General features: G+C 41.9%; 1 protein-coding gene across 1 annotated transcript; it reads right to left on the bottom strand.

Annotated features, from left to right (window-relative positions):
* Positions 1 to 3456: 3456 nt before the first annotated feature.
* On the bottom strand, positions 3457 to 3879 carry LOC129042412 (neuropilin and tolloid-like protein 2). Its single transcript, XM_054498388.2, has one exon. The coding sequence runs from the start codon at positions 3877 to 3879 to the stop codon at positions 3457 to 3459; it is 423 nt and encodes a 140-aa protein (XP_054354363.2).
* Positions 3880 to 21449: the final 17570 nt, after the last annotated feature.

Here is a 21449-nt window from a genome sequence, read left to right as displayed (position 1 = left end):
ACCAAGAGTCTGTCTCTTTAGATTTTCTCCTCAGTTAGGCAGGTAATGGAGCAAATTCATCTACCTCCCATTCAAGGCAGGGGAAGGAGAGAGTTTACTAGAAAACCATGACCATGAGAGTGTTAAGGTCCTTGCTGCTATGGAGAAAATGAGTTATCTGGTCCCTTGTATCATTACCAACTGGTAACAACCTGGAGGCAAGGGGAATAAGGAAGTTGTCATCTCAGTCTCCAACATTAATTCCTTGAAAGGGGTCTGAATACAATAGAGACAATTGTATTTTCAGCCATGCTTGCTCAAAAAGTAACTCTATTTAAATCAAGGGCATAACATTGAATCACAATTACAATTTGATGAAAGTACCTGGAGACGAAAAGGATAATGTAGTGTGGGTTTGGGGTGAATCAAGATTAAATAGTCACTGTTGATTGTGATAAAGAAGGAGAATGTGGTGAAATAGATACTTCTGGAAAATTGCGATGCTACCACTGGGTATCCAAAGGCTACACAGGGTAAATTTGGAATCCATTTTTCATTTTCCTTACTAGTTGTTCTGCACTGGTTAAGAAATATAACTTTTCCTCTCACCCCCATCTGGGGTACAGGAGAAAGTGATCAAAGGATCACATTTTAAAAATGGGTTTTATTATTTAAATGACTGGTCTTCTCTTTTTATTCCTATTGTTTGAAAACAGCTGAGTTCTTTTTTTCTGATTACCGTGCTACAGATGTTTATTGTAGAAAGTTTGGAAAAAACAGAAAAGCATAAAGAATGTAAAAATCACCTGTAGTTCCACCACGCAGACAGCAGTAATATTAAGGTGGTATTGTATTTACATCTAAAATTTCATCCCCACACCCATACACAATCCACTAATTACCCCAGTTCTCATCAGCCTAGGGTTGCTACTAAAGCCACTTTAGGGAAAAGTCTTTCTTTTCTTCTCTTCATACCCTGTCCTCTCTTTGGAGGGACACATTGCCAAGGCTTAAGGAAGGTGGTGACCAGTGCATCCTGATTTGCTAGGGACTTTCTGGTTTTAGCATGAAAAACCCTACATCTTGGGAACACCTCAGTTCTAGGCAAACTGGGATGGCAAGTTTACCTCTAACTCCTCCTCCCACTGCATCAGCAGAAAGCAAGACTGATTCGGTCCTGGAGAGCTGGTGGGAGGCTGGCACTTGGCAGCCATGTTGCTCTGTTGAACAAGGCTAATGTGCTAAGGTCACTGCTCATTCATCTCAGGGCTCTTGCTTCCTGTTGGGTCTGTGCCCAGGCACAGTGAGCCTCATGAGCTCACCATTCCCTGCCTGCCTCAGCAGCACCTAAAGCAAAAAGGCAAAGCAGTGGATTGGTTAATAAGTTAGTCCCGCTATGCTGGTCCATCTACCTTCCATTCAGGGCAGGAGAGGGAGACAGTTGACTAGAAAACCATGACCTTGAGAATGATAGGGTGCTTGCTGATATTGAGAAAATAAATTCTCTGGTCCCTGTTTGGCTCATCGTGCCTGTTGCCAGCTGATTACAACCTGGAGGCAAGGGGAATGGGTATTTGTAGTCCCATCTCCAACACACAAGTGCCTTGATGCACAGATCCCTTTAAAGCAATGAGAAAACTAAGGGTTTTTGATGTGGATGCTAGGTTGAGTTCTAGTGTAATGTAGCTCATTGTAATATTATCAGACGTGAACTGAATGCTTTGCATATTGTGAATTGAAACATATTAGAGAAATTTTTATTTGCTGGGGAGACTGATTAGAAAATCAGTGAATTTGGGTAGTAATGGCTTGTGATTCTTGCAACAAGTTGGTGGATTTCCTAAGGGCAGGGTATGACTTGAGTTGGTGGCTCTGGCTCAGTGAAGGCTGAATCAAGGTCAAACAAAGATGAGGCCTCTCACTGGAACCAGCTTTGGCAGTCATGGAGCAGGTGTGCTAGTGTACTATCTTCCCTCTGCTCGCTTTTGCCTCTGTAGCTCCACCATCCTCCCTTTTCCCACGCTTTATCTAAACACTTGGCACCAGCCCTTAAGGAACTCTTCAAGCCCTAACCATGCTTCCCATCAAAACTGACTGTCCTGAGGTTCCTTCCCTCAGGGGGTAGTACAAACAGCAATGACGGATCGAGCCTGCCCATCTGGGTGAATTTAGTGTCTTGGCAGCTCCTTCTGCGTATGCCCAAGGTCCCCACCCTCCTCTAAGAGCCTGGCACTGATACTCTCTGAGTAGGAGTTTTGCTGCGTTCTGACTCCCACCTTCACTTTGTCTCTTCTTCCTCTTTCTGATTTTCCCACGTTCTATCCTGTCTCCTTCTCTGCCTGGGAACTTCAGAGTCAAGGTTGAGTTGGATGGTCTTCCTGACTGGTTTTGGTCTCTACCCAAATTTCTATGAGTTTTATTTTTTGTTTGGTTTTTTTTTTAAACTACCCCACATCTCTTGATTCCTGCCCAATCTTCAAGCGTTCTAAACCACCAAGGCCAACAGCACCTGAGAAACCAGCAGAAGCCCATCTCTGGCAGCCCTACCAGCCGGCCCATACTCAGAGCAGAGAGCAAGGAATTTGCTTGGTTCCCAAGACAACCATCACAGATCTAGAGGGGGAAGCTGTTCAGTGACAGAGCAATAGGTTTCTCTACTGATTCCTTTCACTGGGGTTCTTGTGGCTTAAGAGATGGGCCCCAAAGGGAGGTTAGATATGGAGCCAGCATGTTAGATCACACAATGACTGGAATTTGTTCTGTCTCTCTGCAACACAGAAAGCAGTTTCACAGCCATTATCTCTATGCTCACACCAAAGGCCTATGGGAGGGACAGCCATGGGCAGGAGGCTGATGCAGGCAAAAGAGCATCAGCTGTGAAGCCTAGCTGTTCAGCGTTCAAATTCTGACCCAGTGAGTCACTAGCAGAGTAACCTTGGCCAGCTACTAAACCTGTCATCTAAATTGAGGAAAATGCCTTTCTCACAGGGTTAGGAAGATTAAATTATTTAATACATTAATACACTCATCAGGGAATGTGGCCTATTAAATAATAGGTGTTACTACTATGTCTTTTTTTAAAGTTTATTGTGGGATCAGAATATTGACAAAGCTGTATCAGTCAAGAGCAGTATTCCCCTTGCTAAAACTAATAGGCAGCCCAAGCCTGGCTCCATCCAACCACCTCTTCCAATGCTCTTTAACTGATGGTGCTTTATGACACCAAGCAATAGATGATGATTATTGTTTCCCCTGAATAGACTAAGTTCCTTGATTGGTTTAACATATATAGACTGCCTGAGAGAATAAAAACATCACCATATAATAGGTTAATGGTGAATTAAGGTCTTTGTAGTTGCGGCAGGAGAAAAGGGTTGGCTGCTGGAAACAGTATGGTACCCTGGAGGCTGCATATGTACACACTTAAGAATTCACATCACCTTTAGCAGAAGATTAGAATTCAATGGATATGAATGCTTATGCAGAATCTTCTCTCCCCCTGACATAAATTTCACAAGGAATCTCCTCCATTACTTGATCTTCTAGGGGCTGTTCAGGGCACTTGTGTCCCTGTTTGAAAGTGTAACTACTTTTCTTGAAGGTGCTGTTAAATGTTTTCATTGGCTGTGGTTGTGCAAAGACATTTTGGAAAGGAAGCTCCATGGAACTGAGACTGGTCCTGCTTTGTTTGACGCTGTAGGTCAGTGACCCACAGTGGTGGTCATGGATGCACTGGGAGGCGGTGGAGGAGCGCCGTGTCTTCTGGTAGTTGTTCAGTTCTTCTGACAAGTCTGCCAGATCTGCAGAAATGTCTTTGTCCCTTAGCGAAAACAGTTCATAATAAGGAGGATCAAACATTTCTTGGAACCTGGTTTTATGAAAAGCAGTTTTGCAAGCCATGACCTTTTCTTGAGGCTGTTTCACTTGTACTAAAACAGAAATAATGAGAAGGGCCAAGACAATCTCTGAAGTAATGCCAGTAACTGTCCCATGAGTTTCAGTGGTTGTTCAAATAGTCCTGCCTTTTCTCTTTTCTTCACAATGATTTTCATCCCAAGGGTATACACAGTTTTGGACACCATTACAGACTAAAGGATTATTGATGCACATGTTGCTATGGCAAAAGACAGTGCTGCCTGTACAGGGAGCTGATGATCCAGCAATTTTACTTTTAGCTGTATACTCCAAAGAATGGAAAGCAGGAACTCAGTTACTTGCACATGAAAGTTCATAGCAGCATTACGCACAATAGTCAGAAGGTGGGAACAGACAAAATGCCTACTGATGGGTGGGTGGATAAACAGTATGTGTTATGCTCAACAAAGGAAGTAAGGAGAATTTGAGCTAAGCCGACTAACTTCATCTGCCCGCATTTGTATCACACCTATTCCTGTTTTAAGCATTCCATCATTGGCCACAGTGCTGCAAAACTTGGCCTTCAGGTTTTCAATAGAACTGCTTTCATCATAGACTGCAACAAAGTCTCTCTTGGATTCATTTGAGTGCTCCATTGGATAATCTAGGAACCTCAAATCCTAGCTTTTGGAGTGGCTTTCATGGTCCAGATGCAATCAATGGCTTGGCCAGGTTTTGTTTTCTCTTCTTGTTGTACCTGACTAGAGCACACTATTCCATCGGCTCCCGAGAGCTCAAACCCACAATCTCCTAGGTAAGTAAAGTCTGGATCTGGAATAAATGAATATTAGTTCTTTTCATCAGAACTAAACTTAATCCACATGAATCTCTCTGTTGATCTGATTAATGGAGGGTTTTTCATGCCGCAATAATGATCTATAAGGGGAGAGAAATCAAATGGCCCATGTGGAACTTCCAAGGGATCAAACTGACACTCAAATGATGGCTCTATATAATAATGTTCATCAAAGCTCGATTCTTTCATGTGGAGCAGCTTCCAAAATGTAGATACACTCCTTGTTTGGTGGGTATGAGACAGGATAATTTGGTGAAGCAAAATGACCTCATTGCTGGTTTGAATCCAAATGTCATACTAGATTGCAGGAATGTGCTTGATTCCAACATTTTGTCCATCTTTGAGGGCCGAGCAGAGCCCCTCCAGAGCCATGTTCCCTAGCTGCCCGGCACTTCACGAGGGGCTGAGGCTGCTCCGTTCCCATCGCTGGCTAGCAGCTGCCTCCCTGCGGGGCAGGGCTCAGGTCCTGCCTCCTGCCATGCCCGAGGGGCGCCACCTCCCGCCCCTACGCACACCCCCCATTCCCCCACGACAGGCGCCACCTCCTGCTCTGCAGCACCTGATCCCACCTATGGCCAGGGGTAGGGGGGCAGAGGAGTGCGGATGTGCTGTGTGGCATCACTGGAGTGTTACCACTCTATTTCAGATAAAGAAACTGCATCCTTAACACGTGAGTCATTTGTACAAGGTCATATGGCCAAATCATAGCTAGGCTGGAATTCAAACCCTGCCTACTGATGTCTTACAACCGTAAAAGAAGGGAGAGAAGAAACTATGTGTCTTAAGCTTCTGAAAATAGCTGTCGGTTTCCAGAAGATTATCATGCAAGACCCAAGCCACAGGTCTAGGTTTTAATAGCCTTTATTGAGCACTCACTGTATGCCAAGAATTTAACTTTATTATCACATTCTTCATGGTTCACCTATAAGTTTGGGGCTATTACCCCCATCTTTCTATCTCAGAAGGAAGGTTAAATGTTTGAACTTGGATTTAAATCCAGTTCTGCTATGTTAATGGCTTGTTCTTAATCACTGTGCATGGCCTCTCCTTATGGGCTCACATGCTCTAGTCCTTGCAGGGGTTATGATAAAAAGCAGGAAAATAATGCTAAACTTGGAAAAAGGCAGAAACCTGGTGTTACAGGTGGAGACAGGAAGCCTAGGGGAAGTGGAAAAAGCAGCTTTGGTAGGATTTGACCCTGGGGAGGACACACTCCTGACCTTCCTTTTTCTTTTTTTCCTTTTTTTTTTTTTTAAAGAGTCAGAGTCTCACTCAGTTGCCCAGGCCACAGTGCAGTGGTACAATCATAGCTCACTGCAGTCTCAAATTCATAGGCTCAAGCAATCCTCCTGCCTCAGCCTCCTAAATAGCTGGGACTACAAGTGCTCACACCACCACCCCTGGCTTTTTTTTTTATTGTTTTTTTAATTTTTTATAGAGATGGGGTCTTACAATGCTGCCCAGACTGCTCTCAAACTTCCTGGCCTCAAGCGATCCTCCTGCCTAAGCCTCCCAAAGCTCTGGGATTACAGGTGTGAGTCACTGGGTCTGGCCCTTCCTCCTTCCTGTGTGCTTGTTCCTGATACATTCCTTTCTGCAGTCCCTGGTTTAAAAGATCCAGGCCTGAAGCAAGTGCCAAAATATGGCTGCCAGTGCTGGGAGTCTGTGAGCCAGAACCCCAATCTGATGAGAGTGATTTGAGCTAAAGCTCGACCACAGTTCCACAGCACTATCTTGTCAGTTAGGCTGCTTGGATGTCACCCTTGCCGTTAGCCTTCATTTTTTCCAAAGCAGCATTTCCCCATAAGGAATGACACAGACAACACCAGGGAATTGAAGAGTCAGTTGCCACTTGTTTTTGCATATCTTTTCATAGAAGAAAGAACGTCAGAACAGTGACAAATCTTGGGCTTTGTCATCAGAGAACAGGGGTGGATTCTGGCTCTGCCGCCACTTATTAGCTGTGTGACTTTGTAAAATTTACCTAACCTCTCTGACCATCTGTAAAATAGAAATAATTAGGGAAGAGGGGCCTGTGCCAAGGAAGACTGCACCAGTGGTACCACCATCATCCACCATATCCCAGGACCTGATTCTTGCCTCGGAAAGCCCAGAGATGCACAATTGTCAGTGCTCAGGTGATGAGACCTTCCAGACTGTCTCAAGCTGAGTAAATGCACACCTGAGTGAGGCAAACACCAGAATTCTGATTGATTTACTTTACAGTGAAAAATAGTTCTGTCACATGGAGCAGAATGCTTGCATTAGCATGACTGGTCTGTTTGCTCCTGTCAACAACTCACTTGGGAGGTCAAACCTTCAATGGAGAGTTGCTTTGATACATATAAAGCAGAGAAGGCAGACTTTGGATAATTTTGGGATAAGATCACTGGAGTAATTTAAAATTTGCTTTGAGGGCCTACTCTATGCCTGTTATAGGCTTGTGTCCCCCCCAAAAATGTTCATGCTTTGAAGCCCTAACCCCATGTACCTGAGGATGTGACTGTATTTGGAGATGGGGTTTTTAAATAGGAAATTAAGTTAAAGTGGGGTTGTTAGGGTGGGCCCTGTCCAGTCTGACTGCTGTCCTTATAAAAAGAGATTTGGTCACAGAGACGCGTAGAGGGAAGATGGTGCAAAGACACAGAGAGAAGACGACCATCCACCAGCTAAGGAGAGAGGCCTCAGGAGAAACCAACCCTGACAATACCTTGATATTGGACTTCAACCTCCAGAGCTGTGAGGATATACATCTGTTGTTTAAGCCCCTAAGTCTGTGGTATTTTGCTGTGGCAGTCCTACTAAATCATACACAAGGCAGCATGGTATAGGAGAATCTCTCAAAAATGGTCTTCCAATCAGCAGCAGTAGTCACACCTGGGGGGTGTTTCTAAAAACAAGGAGGGGGCCAGGTGCGGTGGCTCATACCTGTAATCCCAGCACTTTGGGAGGCCGAGGTGGGCGATTGCTTGAGGTCAGGAGTTCGAGACCAGCCTGGCCAACATGGTGAAACCCCCGTCTCTACTACAAATACAAAAAATTAGCTGGGTGTGGTGACAGGCACCTGTAATCTCAGCTACTCGAGAGGCTGAGGCAGGAGAATCGCTTGAACCCAGGAGGTGGAGGTTGCAGTGAGACGAGATCATGCCACTGCACACCAGTCTGGGAGACAGAGAGACTCGGTCTTAAAAAATTAAAAAGGAAGGGCGGGCACCAAAAGCTTGACCAGTATCAAAGGGTCAGTCCCCAGCAGGGAAGGCCGGGTGTGAGTAAAGCTCAGGCATCCCCGTGGGTTTGTCTCTGTGCCTAACCCCAGTGATTGACTATGCCTGAATCCTCCAGGGAGCGTGGGAATGTCAAAGAGCTGTTCCACTTGAAATCTCTTCGGGACCATGGGATGAAGCAGGCCTCTCCCAGGGCCCTCCTGGAGCACACAGTGAGTGTGGAGAGAGGCATTGTCACCCTAGCTGGGCCCCAGCCTGGCTCTGTCACAGAGGAGTGCTTAGCTATTGTAGAAAGTGTGACAGCCTTGGGAAATGGCAAAGGTTCCAGCTGAAAACAGTCACTTTGCTGAAAATCAATCTGCTGAAAGCTAATTTACTAAAAGGCCATTCACCAAATGACCTAGTTGTTGAATTATTTAGGAGTTTTTATGAGGCTTTTTTGTCATTCTTGTGCCTGCCTCTGCATAAATCAGATTATATATGAGTGCTGCTGATGTGCTGGAGGAGAGGGGAATGTTCTTAAACATAGGCTACTGCAGTCTCTATTTTTGTAGACTTCTATCCTGCCTCAGCTCCTGAATCTGGCCAGTCTCTGCCTCTTATCTACTATTTTGACTCAAATGAGGATATTTTCCTTTAAAAGCAATTTAATCTCTTCTGTATTTTTGTAGGTAGGTGCTTTGGCATTCTGTAAAGTTAGGATTGCTGTTGGCTGCAAGCCACAAAAAACCGGACTAACAAGTTAGAAGTTTTTTTTTTTTTTTTCCCCGATGTAACTAGAAGTCTGAATGAAGCAGTGCAAAGCTAAAGCTTTCTCATACTTCTTGTTGTGCTGTCATTGACCTTGGCTTCAGTCCTCATGTGGAAAGATGGCTGCTGCACCTCCACACATCACATCTATATTCCAGGCAGGAATCAAGGGACAGGACAAAGGGCAAGCAAGAGCTGGACTACTCCTCATGTCAGAGAAACCAGAGCTTTTCAAAGCCCCAGCCAGCATACTTCTTACTGTCTGTCATTGGCCAACACGTGTCACCCCAGTCTGTGCTTCTGCCCACATAACTATTCCCACTGCTGTATCTGGAGGTGAAATGATGTTGGGTGAACTACCCTAGGCCTCGTTTAAGGTTTTATTTAAAAGCAATGTTTTACTCCCTGAGTGAGAGAATAGGACTTTTTAAGCAGCTGAAATCTATAGAACACATTGGGTCATAAGAGTCTATGAAATGCGGTTATTACTGTCACTGTAATCTCATTTCTACCCATCAGTTGATGAGGTCTGAGGAAACTCAGTATACAGAGATGAATAAGACATAAGCATGAATTCTAGAGTTATGTGTTCTGGATTATAGGAGAGGTCAAACAAGGTGTGTTCTGGATTATAGGAGAGGTCAAACAAGGTGTACTAGGGTTTGGAAGAAAGAAAGGAAGCCCCTCCTGGTGTGGAGGATTAACATGAGCAGAGTGTCATGTGCCTCTAATGCTTATTTTTAAAATTTACGTCACTGCAAATTTATTTCTATTTAGTGGTCACCTTTGCTACCTCTACATGCCTGGATTCTAATTCCTAAGCCTCTAGCTGAGCTTCCTGAATGCCAAAGGAAGAAAAAAGCCCCTTGAGTATTTCTTGACAGCCCCAGGTGGGCTCTTAGGAGCAGTAAGTGACTCAGAAAAACCATAAGAAAGATTCACCACAATCTGATTTTTGTTATTTTACCGAAAATCAGTTGGCTTACAGTTAGCAAGCAGTATTGCTAAATCATCATAAACATCACAAAGACTAGCGCAGGCAGAAAATTGGATAGTTCTTTAGGGAGAAAATAGTCTATTTCCAGTTATAATGCAATAGCTATTGGGAACAAAGAGAGAAGATGGTTTTAAAACCAAATAGAACTTTCTTATAATTAGCTGTGGAGCCCTAATTTCTTGATCTGTGCATTGAGAATAATTACAGCACATGTAGAAAGCATTACTGTTATTCACCAACATCTGGTTCTTCTATGCTCTGAGCACAGCGGTCACTGTAGTTCCCTGCTCACTTGAAGTTGGGCATGTCCATCTAACTTGTTCTGGCCAATAAAATGTAAGTGGAAGTGCCAAGTCTTCTGAGTAGAAGGATTTAATAGTGTTATAGTCTTATCACTCTATTTTCCCTGACCCAGGAATTGTGGAATTAGTGTTGATAGGGAGGGTCCATATGATCAAAACAGCCTAGAGTCCCAGCTAACATGTGGAATGTTGCTCAGACTCGGAGCCAAATCTCTGAGTAAGAAATAAACTGCTAAGAAAAGGATAAACCTCTAAGATTCTGGGGGCGGGGGGATGTTTGTTACTACAGTATGGTTTGTTACTACAGTATATCCTAGCCTATTCTGACTATAGACATCACAGAGATTAAAATTACAGAAGATCTCCCATAGGAAATTATCTAGAAAAATAGTATACCTGCTGCAATAAAGATCTGACAATATTAGTATTATTAATGAAGTACAGAAAAACACTTAGGATATTAACAAACAGTGCTGGGAAAAAAAATGGATAGTCAAAAGCAAAGTAATGAAGTTGGGCTCTTATCAAACACTCTATACAAAAATTAACTCAAAATCGAAGACCTAAACATAACAGCTAAAACTATAAAACTCTTAGAAGAAAACTTAGGAGAAAAGCTTCATGACATTAGATTTGGTAATGATTTTTTGGATATGACACTGAAGGCCCAAGCCACAAAAGAAATGGACAAATTGGAGTTCATGAAAATTTTAAATTGGTGTATGAAAGGACTATCAACAGAGTAAACAGGCAACCATGGAATGAGAGAAAATATTTGCAAATCACATGTCTGATAAGGGATTAATATCCAGAATATACAGGAAACTCCTAATCTCAACAGCAGCAACAACAAAAATCTGATTAAAAAATAGACAAAAGACAAACAGGCATTTATCCGAAGAAGATATACAAATGGCCAATAAGCACATGAAAGGACACTCAATGTCACCAACCATTAGGGAAAGCAAATTCAAAACCACAAGATAGCACTTCACATCCACTACCCACTGAAAAAGCTGTATAAAAAAAAAAAACTCAGAAAATAACAAGTATTGGAAAAATTGGAACACTTCTGGATTGGAGCACTGCTGGTTGGAATATAAAGTAGTGTAGCCACTATGGAAAACAGTATGATAGTTTCTCAAAAAGTTAAAAATCGAATTACCATATGGCTCAGCAAATACGCTTCTGGAAACGTACCCAAAAGAATTGAAAGCAAGGTGATAATAGATGGGATGTTGTCCCCTCTAAATCTCATGTTGAAATGTAATCCCCAATATTGGAGGTGGGGTCTGCTGGGAGGAGTTTGGGTCATAGGGGCGGATCCTTCATGGCTTAGTGCTGTCTTCAAGATAGTGAGTTCTCCTGAGATCTGGTTGGTTGAAAGTGTGTGACATCGTCCCCATCATTCTCTCTTGCTCCTGTTCTTGCCATGTGAGATGCCTGCTCCTGCTTCACCTTCCGCCATGATTGTAAGCAGCTCAAGGCCTCACAGAAGCTAACAACATGCTAGTACCATATTTCAGGTATAGCGCACAGAACCATGAGCCAATTAAACCTCTACATTTTTTTTTTTCTTGTTTCCGGTGGGGTTGGATTTTTTAAATTTTTTTTAGGTTCAGGGGAACATGTGCAGATTTGTTATACAGGTAAATTGTGTGTTACAAGGGTTTGGTGTACAGATTATTTCATCACCCCAGTAATAAGCATAATACCCAATAGGTAGTTTTTTAAATTCTCTCCCTCCTCCCACCCTCAAGTAGGCCCCAGCATCTGTTATTCCCTTCTTAGCGTCCATGTGTGTTCAATGTTTAGCTCCCACTTATAAATGAGAACATGCGGTATTTGGTTTTCTGTTCCTGTGCTAGTTCACTTATGATAATGGATTCCAGCTCCATCCATGCTGCTGCAAATGATGTGATCATATTTTTTTTATGGCTGCATAGTATTCCGTGGTGTATGTGTACTACATTTTCTTTATCTAGTCTACAATTGATGGGCATTAATGTTGATTCCATGTTTTTGCTATTGTGAATAGTGCTGCAATGAACATACGCATACATGTGTCTTTATGATGGAATGATTTATATTCCTTTGAGTATATACCCAATTATGGGATTGCTGGGTCATATGGTACTTCTGCTTTAAGTTCTTCGAGAAATCATCACACTACTTTCCACAATGGCTGAACTAACTTACATTTTCACCAGCAGTGTATAAGCATCCCTTTTCTTTGCAACCATGCCAATGTCTGTCATTTTTTGCCTTTTTCATAATTGCCAGTCTGACTGGTGTGAGATACTATCTCATTGTGGTTTTGATTTGCATTTCTGTAATGGTTAATGATGTTGAGCATTATTTTTCATATGCTTGTTGGCCTTGTGTATGTCTTCTTTTGAAAAGTTTCTGCTCATGTCCTATGTCCACTTTTTAATGGGGTTGTTTTTCTCTTATAAATTTAAGTTCCTAATAGATTCTGGGTATTAGCCCTTTGTCAGATGCATGGCTTGCAACTATTTTCTCTCATTCCATAGGTTGTCTGTTTACTCTGTTGATAGTTTCCTTTCAACAGAGTAAAAGGAAACTAAGGTGCAGAAACTCCTTAGTTTGATTAGGTCCCATTCGTCAATTTTTGTTTTTGTCGCAATTGCTTTGTCATCTTTGTCATAAAATCTTTGCCAAGGCCTATGTCCAGAATGATGTATCCTAGGTTATCTTGTAGGGTTTTTATAGTTGTAGGTTTTACATTTAAGTCTTTAATTCATCTCGAGTTGATTTTTGTATATGTTGTAAGGAAAGAGTCCAACTTCAGTCTGCTGCATATGTCTAGCCAGTTATCCCAGCACCATTCATTGAATAGAGAATCTTTTCCCTTTTGCATATTATTGTCAACTTTGTTGAGGATCAAATAGTTGTAGGTGTGTGGCTTTATTTCTGGACTCTATATTCTGCTCCATTGGTCCGTGTGTCTGTTTTTTGTACCAGTACCGTGCTGTTTGGTTACTGTAGGCTTGTAGTATAGTTTGAAGTCAGGTAATGTGATGCCTCTAGCTATATTCTTTTTGCTTAGGATCCCCTTGAATACAAGCTCTTTTTTGGTTCCATATGAATTTTAAGATTATTTTTCTAACTCTGTAAAGAATGTCACTGGTGGTTTGATAGGAATAGCATTGAATCTGTATATTGCTGTGGGCCATATGGCTATTCTTACAATATTGCTTCTTCCTGTTCATGAGCATGAAATATTTTTCCATTTGTTTGTGTCATCTCTGATTTCTTTGAGCAGTATTTTATAATTCTTATTGCAGATATCTTTCACCCTCCCTGGTTAGCTGTATTCCAAGGTATTTTATTCTTTTTGTGGCTATTGTGAATGAGATTGCATTCTTGATCTGGCTATCAGCTTGAATGTTGTTGGTATATAGACATGTTACTAATTTTTGTATATTGACTTTGTATCCTAAAACTTAGCTGAACTTATTAAATCTAGGAGCTTTTGGGCAGAAACTATGGGGTATTTTAAGTAAGAATCATGTCACCTGCAAGCAGAGATAGTTTGACTTCCTCTCTTCCTATTTGGATGACTTTTATTTCTTCCTCTTGTCTGATTGCTCTGGCTAGGACTTCCAGTACTATGTTGAATAGGAGTTGTGAGAGTGGAAATCCTTGTCTTGTTCTAGTTCTCAAGGGGAATGCTTCCAGCTTTTCCCCAGGGTATGATTTTGGCTGTGAATTTTTCATAAATGGCTCTTATTTTGAGGTATGTTCCTTCAATGCCTAGTTTGAATGTTTTTAGCGTACAGGGATGTTAAATTTTATTTAAGCTTTTCCTGCATCTATTGATATGATCATGTGGTTTTTGTTTTTAGATCTGTTTATGTGATGAATTACATTTATTGATTTGCATGTATTGGACCAACCTTGCATTCCAGGGATAAAGCTTATTTGATTGTGGTGGGTTAGCTTTTTGATATGCTGCTGGATTCAGTTTGCTAGTATTTTGTTGAGAATTTTTGCATCTACGTTCATTAGGGGTATGGGCCTGAAGTTTTCTTTTTTTGTTGCATCTCTGGCCAGGTTTGGGTATCAAGATGATGCTGGCCTCATGAAATGTGTTAGGAAGGAGTCCCTTCTCAATTTTTTGGAATAGTTTTAGTAGAAATGGTACCAGGTCTTGTTTATATATCTGGTAAAATTTGTCTGTGAATCCATGTGGTCCTGGGCTTTTTTTGGTTGGTAGACTTTTTATTACTGATTCAATTTTGGAACTCGTTGGTCTGTACAACAATTCAATTTCTTCCTGCTTCAATCTTGGGAGATTATATGTTTCTGAGAATTTATCCATTTTTTCTAGGTTTTCTAGTTTGTATGCATAGAGGTATTTGTAGTAGTCTCAGAGTTTTTTTGTATTTTTGTGGGGTTGGTTGCAAATGTCCCCTTTGTCATTTCTGATTATGTTTATTTAGATCTTTACTTTATTAGTCTAGCTAGTGGTCTATAAATCTTATTTATTCTTTCAAAAAACAAACTCCTGGATTTGTTGATCATTTGTATGGTTTTTCATGTCTCAGTTTTCTATAGTTCAGCTCTAATTTTGGTTACTTATTGTCTTCTCACAGTTTCAGGGTTGTTTTGCTCTTGTTTTTCTAGTTCCTTTAGGTGAAATGTTGGTTGTTAATTTGAGATCTTTCTAACTTTTTGATGTGGATATTTAACATTATAAACATCCTTCTTAACATTGCCTTAGCTATGTCCTAGAGATTCTGGTATGTTTTATCTTTGTTCTCACTAATTTCAAAGAATTTCTTGATTTCTACCTTAATTTCGTTGTTTAACCAAAAGTCATTTGGGAGCAGGTTGTTTACTTTCCATGAAATTGTATGGTTCTGTGTGATTTTCTTAGTATTGATTTCTATTTTTATTGTGCTGTGGTCTGAGCATGTTCGGTATGATTTTGGGTTTTTTTGAATTTTCTGAGATTGTTTTATGGCTGTTGTGTGGTCAATTTTAGAGTGTGTTCTATATGCAGATGACAAGAATGTATATTCTGTTGGTTTTAGGTGAAGAGTTCTGTAGATGTCTGTTAGGCCCATTTGGTCAAATGTTGAGTTCAGGTCCTGAATATCTTTGTTTGATGCCTCAACAATCTGTCAAATACTCTCAGTGATGGGTTGAAGTCTCTCACTATTATTGTATGGTTATTTAGGTTTCTTCATACATCTCTAAGAATTTGCTTTATGAATATAGGGGCTCCTGTGTTGGGTGCATATATACTTAGCATAGTTAGGTGGTCTTGTTGAATTGAACCCTTCACCACTATGTAATGTCTTTGTCTTTTTTGATCATTGTTGGTTTCATCTGTTTGGTCTGAAATTAGAATAGCAACTCCTGCTTTTTTTTTTTTTTCTGTTTTCTGTTTGCTTGGTGCATTTTTCTCCATCCCTTTACCTTGAGCCTATGGGTTGTGTTGCATGTGATGTGAGTCTCTTGTATATAGCATACAGTTGGGTCCTGCTTCTTTATCCAACTCGCTACTCCATGCCTTTTAATTGGGGCATTTATTAATAGCTTGTTTACAGTCAAGGTTAATATTGATATGTACAGGTTTTATTCTGTCATCATGTTGTTAGCTGGTTATTATATCAACTTGCTTGTGTGGTTGCTTTATAGTGTCAATGGTCTATGTACTTAAGTGTGTTTTCTTGGTAGCCAGTAACAATCTTTCCTTTCCATATTTAGAACTCCCTTAAGGACCTCTTGTAAGACAAATCTGGTGGTAACAAATTCTCTTAGTATTTGCTTGTCTGAGAAGGATCTTATTTCTCCTTTTCTTATGAAGCTTAGTTTGGCCAGATATGAAATTTTTGGTTGGAATTTCTTTTCTTTAACAATGCTGAATATAGGCCCCTAATCTCATCTGGCTTGTAGGATTTCTACTGAAAGGTCTGCTGTTAGCTCGAAGGGATTTCCTCTGTAGGTGACTTGTCCCTTCTCTCTAGCTTCCTTTAATATTTTTTTCTTTCACTTCAACCTTGAATAATCTGATGACCATGTGTCTTGGGGATGGTCATCTTGTATAGCATCTCACAGGGGTTCTCTGCGTTTCCTGAATGTTGGCCTCTCTAGCAAGGTTAGGGACATTTTCATGGATGCTATTCTCAGATATGTTTTCCAAGTTGCTTGCTTTCTCACCCTCTTTTTCAGGGATACCAATGAATCATAGATTTGGTCTCTTTATGTAATCCCATATATCTAGGAGGATTTGTTTATTCTTTATTGGTTTTCCTTTACTTTTGTCTGACTGAGTTATTTTGGAGAACTGATCTTTGAGCTCTGAGATTCTTTCTTCAGCTTGGTCAAGTCTGCTGTTAATACTTGCAACTGTATGATGAAGTTCTTGAACTGAGTTTTTCAGCTCTAGTAATTCAAGTTGTTCTTTCTTAAAATGGCCGTTTTGTCTTTTATCTCCTACATTGTTTTATTGTATTCCTTAGATTCCTTGGATTGGTTTTTTACTTTGTACTGAATGTCGATCTTCCTTCCTATCCATCTTCTTCAATTTCTGACATTTCAGCCATTTCAACCTGGTTAAGAACCATTGCTGGGGAACTACTGCTGTTTGGAGGCAAGAAGACACCATGGCTTTTTGAGTTGCCAAAGTTCTTGCACTGGTTCTTTCTTATCTGCCTGGGCTGATGCTTCTATCTTTGAAGTTGCTGTCCTTTGTATGGGTTTTTTTTTTTTAATCTTCTTTGATGCCTTTGGGGGTTTGATTGTAGTATAAGGTGGGTTCAGTCAATTGGTTTTGAGTCTAGTCCACTGCTGAGTCTTGGAGCCCCCTCTAATTAGTGTCACGTTTCTTTTTTGGGGGATTCTGGTTCATGGGGCTCCCTTAAGTAGAGGCTGCAATTGGCAGACAGGCTGTATGCCTGCTGGGTCAGCCCTAATCTTCTGTCTGAGTGCTTCCCAGGGAAACACAGTGTCGCACCCACCTGCAGAGTTCAAACAGAAGTGGGAATGTGGGCTGCAAGCTTAGTGAGTGTGGCCTGTCTGGCTACAATAGGTGGGGATAGCTGGAGTTGCCTGTCCTGTCATCTAGGTATTTCTGGGATGACAGGAGGCTGTTCCCCTCAGGAAATTCAGTCAGAAGTAGGACTTCTGAGCTGGGAGCACTAGCAGGTGTGGTTCACCTGGCTATGAGAGGTAGAAGTAGGTGGAGTCACTGAACCTACTGTTTGGCTGCCTCCCAGAAGAACAGGAGGCTGTATCTGCTGGCTACATTCAGACAGAAGCAATACCACTTGGTTGGAAGCTCTAGCAGCCCTTGCCCACCTGGCTACCAATGGCAGGGGTGGGGGGGTTGCCCATCCTGCCATCCAGGTGCTTCCCAAGACAACAGGAGGCTGCACCTGCCAGCTGAGTTCACACAGAAGTGGGACCACTGGGCTAGAAGTCCTAACAGCCATTGCCTGCCTGGCCACCATGGGTAGGTGAGGCCACCCACTCTGCCATCCGGGTGCTTCCTGGAGTGACAAGAGGCTGTGCCTGCAACTGAATTCAAGTGAAAGTGAGACCACTGGGCTGGAATATCTAGCAGGTGTTGCCCTCCTGGGCTACCAGTGGCAGGAGTGGGTAGGGTCACCCACTGGCTGAGTTCACACAGAAGTAATCTGCTGGACTGGAAGCTGGTGCTGAGCCTTGTCTGGTGAGAGTGGGCAGAGCAATCCTACTGCTCCCAGGCACTGTGTGACTGCAGCCTCTATTTGGGCCATGACACCAGTGCTGGTCTGCTGCAGACCTCAAGGCTTGTAGAGGTCCCCTTAGACTCAAGAGCTTCTTCTGCAAAACATCCAAGTGGCTCTCTGTCTCAGTTTAGAAGCATGGTTGGAGAGGTTGTGTTAGGGTGCCAGGGGTATTCTCCTATTCCCAGTTTTGCGTAGATCCCTGTGAAGACTGTGAATCCCTCAGGAGGCTCTCACTCACTCACCCTTTCCCATGATGGAGAGGTTCTTCCAGTTCTGCAATGAGCCCAGACAGGCTGGTGCCCAGCTTTCCTCCTCTCTGCTCTCCCTGTTCCCCTACTGCTTTTGATGGATCCTGATGTGTTTCTCAGATGATCAGCCTGCAGAGTCAGCATTCACTAGCCCTTTGTTTCCTCTCCATGACAGCAGCGCACATGAGCTGCTTCTAGTCTGCCATCTTGACCCAACTCCCCTAAACTTCTTTTCTTTATAAATTACCGTCTCAGGAATTTCTTCACAGTAATGCAAGAACAGACTATCACACAGTGTCTAGAGGAGATATTTGTATACCTATGTTTATAGCCACATTATTTACAATGGCAAAAAGGTGAAAGCAATTCAAGTGCCCATGTATGGATAAACAAAATGTGTTTTTATTTTATTCAGCTTTTAAAAGGAGAGAAATTCTGACACATGCTACAACATAGATGAACCTTGAAGACAGTATACTAAGTGAAATACACCAGTCACAAAAGAACAAATACTGTATTAGTTGAATTCATACAGAAAGTAGAATGGTGGTTTCCAGGGGCTAAGGGGAGGGAGAAATTGGGGGTTATGGGTACAAAGTTTCAGTTTTACAGTATGAAAAAAGTTCTAGAGATAGATGGCGATGATGGTTGCATGACAATGTGAATGTACTTAATGTCACAGAACTATACATGGCCAAGTACAGTGGCTCACACCTGTAATCCCAGCACTTAGGGAAGCAGAGTCAGGAGGGTAGCTTGAGCCCAGGAGTTCAAGACCTGCCCAGGCAATATAGCGAGACCCCATTCTCCATGAAAAAAAGGAAAAAAAAAACTGTACTTGTAAAAATAGTTAAATTGGTAAATTTTGTGTTATGTATATTATACCAAAATTAAAAGTACATTTTAAAAAGTTAAAGGTGAAGTTTAACAGAAGCTCAGGAAATAAAAGAGAGAACTTTTACTTGAAGATTCTAACTGCTTGGCTTGGTCCACCAATGCAGAGGTGCCTCCTGACATGAAATTCTCCATGGGCTTTAGCTCTAACTTGAAGAGAAATGTGATCACAAAGGGGCCTAGTGTTACCTGGTCCTTTATTGATCTGAGGTGAAGCAACTCAGACAAGGTACTAGAAGAAAGGGGCTCCATTTCTGTAAGGTCAAGGAAAGCTTCTTTGTGTCAGTTGGGATTTGATTCAGCTGTGTATAACACAAACACCCCCAAATAACTTTGGCTTTAGAAAGAGGTTTATTTGGCTTTCGCATAGAAAAATCCAGAGACAGACCAACTAGAAATGGCTTGGCGACTGCACAATTGATGTGACCCCAGCTATCATACCACAATTCAGTTGCGATGAAGGAGGAAGAAGAAATGCGTGGAGAGCCTGCCACTGGGTGAACTCCCTTTAATGAGATTTCCTAAAAGCCCTCCCCAGTGATCCCTGCTTACATAGCCTTGGCTACCCCTAATAGCAAGAGACTGGACATATGTGCTTTTAGTTCAGCACATTCTCCCCCAACTACAGCTGGGATTCTACTACCAAGGAGGAGGGAGAAATGGATGTTTATTATGCAGCTAGCACTGTCTGGGGTGATCGATACCTCCTTCTTTTTCTGTTTCAACTAATTTCCAAGTTGTATGCCTGGCTGTGGGGAGCTCAGTTAAGTGTCTGCACTCCGGAGTTTGTTTTCTGCACTGAGAATGGGGAGATTCTCACTAGAAGATGTGTCAAATGTGGAAAAAAATATTTGAAGGTCTAGGGTAGCATGAATGAGAGATGCCCATTACATTCTCTAACCATCAAATGATATGGTTCGAGTAAAAAGAGAGGGTCAAAACATGATAGTGTTGTGTAAAACATATTTGAGATGTTTCAGTGGTGCTAGATCAACCCCTAACTCATGAATAAACCTCAAAAAAATCACTGAGGAATTTTCTGCCTGGAGGCAACCTTACCCACCTTAAATCAACCATCAGAAAGCCTCTTAGGAAGGAAAGAGCAAAGGAGTAGAAAGGAGGCCTGGGCTTGGGTCTTAGATCTGTTCCAAATGAACAGGTGATCTGGAGGTTCCTGTAGCTGTTTCCTCTCTACAAAATGGGGTTCTTGGGAGAATTCATGAGGAACTGTATGTATTACTTTGCAATCTATAAGAGCACTGAAGGAATATTAGTTGTTTGTTGCTTAGATAGTAAGTGATTATTAATTTAAATACCTATCATATAGAAGACAATACACTAGACACTTTATAATAATGTTCCTCTACTTCTGTCCCCAGTCATTACCACCACTGCACATGCCCAACCCTTACACAATCCTGTAAGATGGGTGTTATCTTCATTTTATGCATCAGGAACATGAGATTCAGAGCCATTGAATAACTCCCTCAAGGTCATGCAGCTAGTAAGTGGCAACGCCTAAGTTTCAATGGCATTCTCTCCGTTTCCAAAGCCCATTTTCTTTGTGATGCAGAAACCACACAATGCTTCAGAAAAATGTACTTTTCTCAAATTGCCCTTTATAAACTAGGGAGAACAAAGAATGTAAAGAAACTACTGCCGCCGCGTTAAAGAAAAGCTGAACTTAAGAGGTTTATGTGGCTCTTCTGAGGCTGGGATGTGGGAAGAAGTGGCAGAGTCCTGTCACATCTGCTCAGAAAGCACCTCATCCACTGTGCTCTCCAGGATTTAATCAGTCAGGGAAGGACAGGAGGGATCCTTCCCTTTTTTTTCTGAGATAATTGTCACTTGAGAGGTTGAACAGCAAATGAAAACATCTTATTCTGAGAGAAAGGTGTCTATGGAGCCTTCCCTTTCACATACCATAATCATCCCACCAACTTTCAAAGCTCTGCTGAAATGACTTCCAAATTGAGCTGAACTACCATGCCTGGGAGATATTCAATGTGGTAGAGGTAGATGAATAGTATCTCCCTCTGCCAAAAAAAAAAAAGCCCATGTCCTAATCCTAAAACTTGTGAATGTTCCTTTATATGACAAAGTGTCTCCTTTGCAAATGTGATTAAGGACCTTGTAATGGGGGAAACTATCCCGGATTATAGAGTGGGGGGCAATATTATCACATGGGCCTTAAAAGAAATAACAACTTAAGCCAGACATGGTGGCTCACACCTGTAATCCCAGGACTTTAGGAGGCCGAGACGGGCAGATCACTTGAGGTCAGCAGTTCGAGACTAGCCTGGCCAATATGGTGAAACAACGTCTCTACTAAAAATACAAAAATTAGCTGGGCATGGTGGCTGGTGCCTGTAATTCCAGCTACCTGGGAGGCTGAGACAGAATTGCTTGAGCCTGGGATGTGGAGGTTGCAGTGAGCCAATATCCCACCACTGTACTCCAGCCTGGGCAACAGAGTGAGACTCTGTCTCAAAAAAATAACAACTTAAAATATTAGAAGCATTAAAAAAAAGCAAGAACTTTTTCAGGTGTAGTCAGAGTGAGATGTGACTACAGAAGAAAGGCACAGGGAGATGCTGGA

Source organism: Pongo pygmaeus, chromosome 7, assembly GCF_028885625.2.
Source record: "Pongo pygmaeus isolate AG05252 chromosome 7, NHGRI_mPonPyg2-v2.0_pri, whole genome shotgun sequence".
Taxonomy (NCBI): domain Eukaryota; kingdom Metazoa; phylum Chordata; class Mammalia; order Primates; family Hominidae; genus Pongo; species Pongo pygmaeus.
The sequence above is the reverse complement of the archived record's forward strand: the minus strand, read 5'-3'. Positions and strand labels throughout refer to the sequence as shown.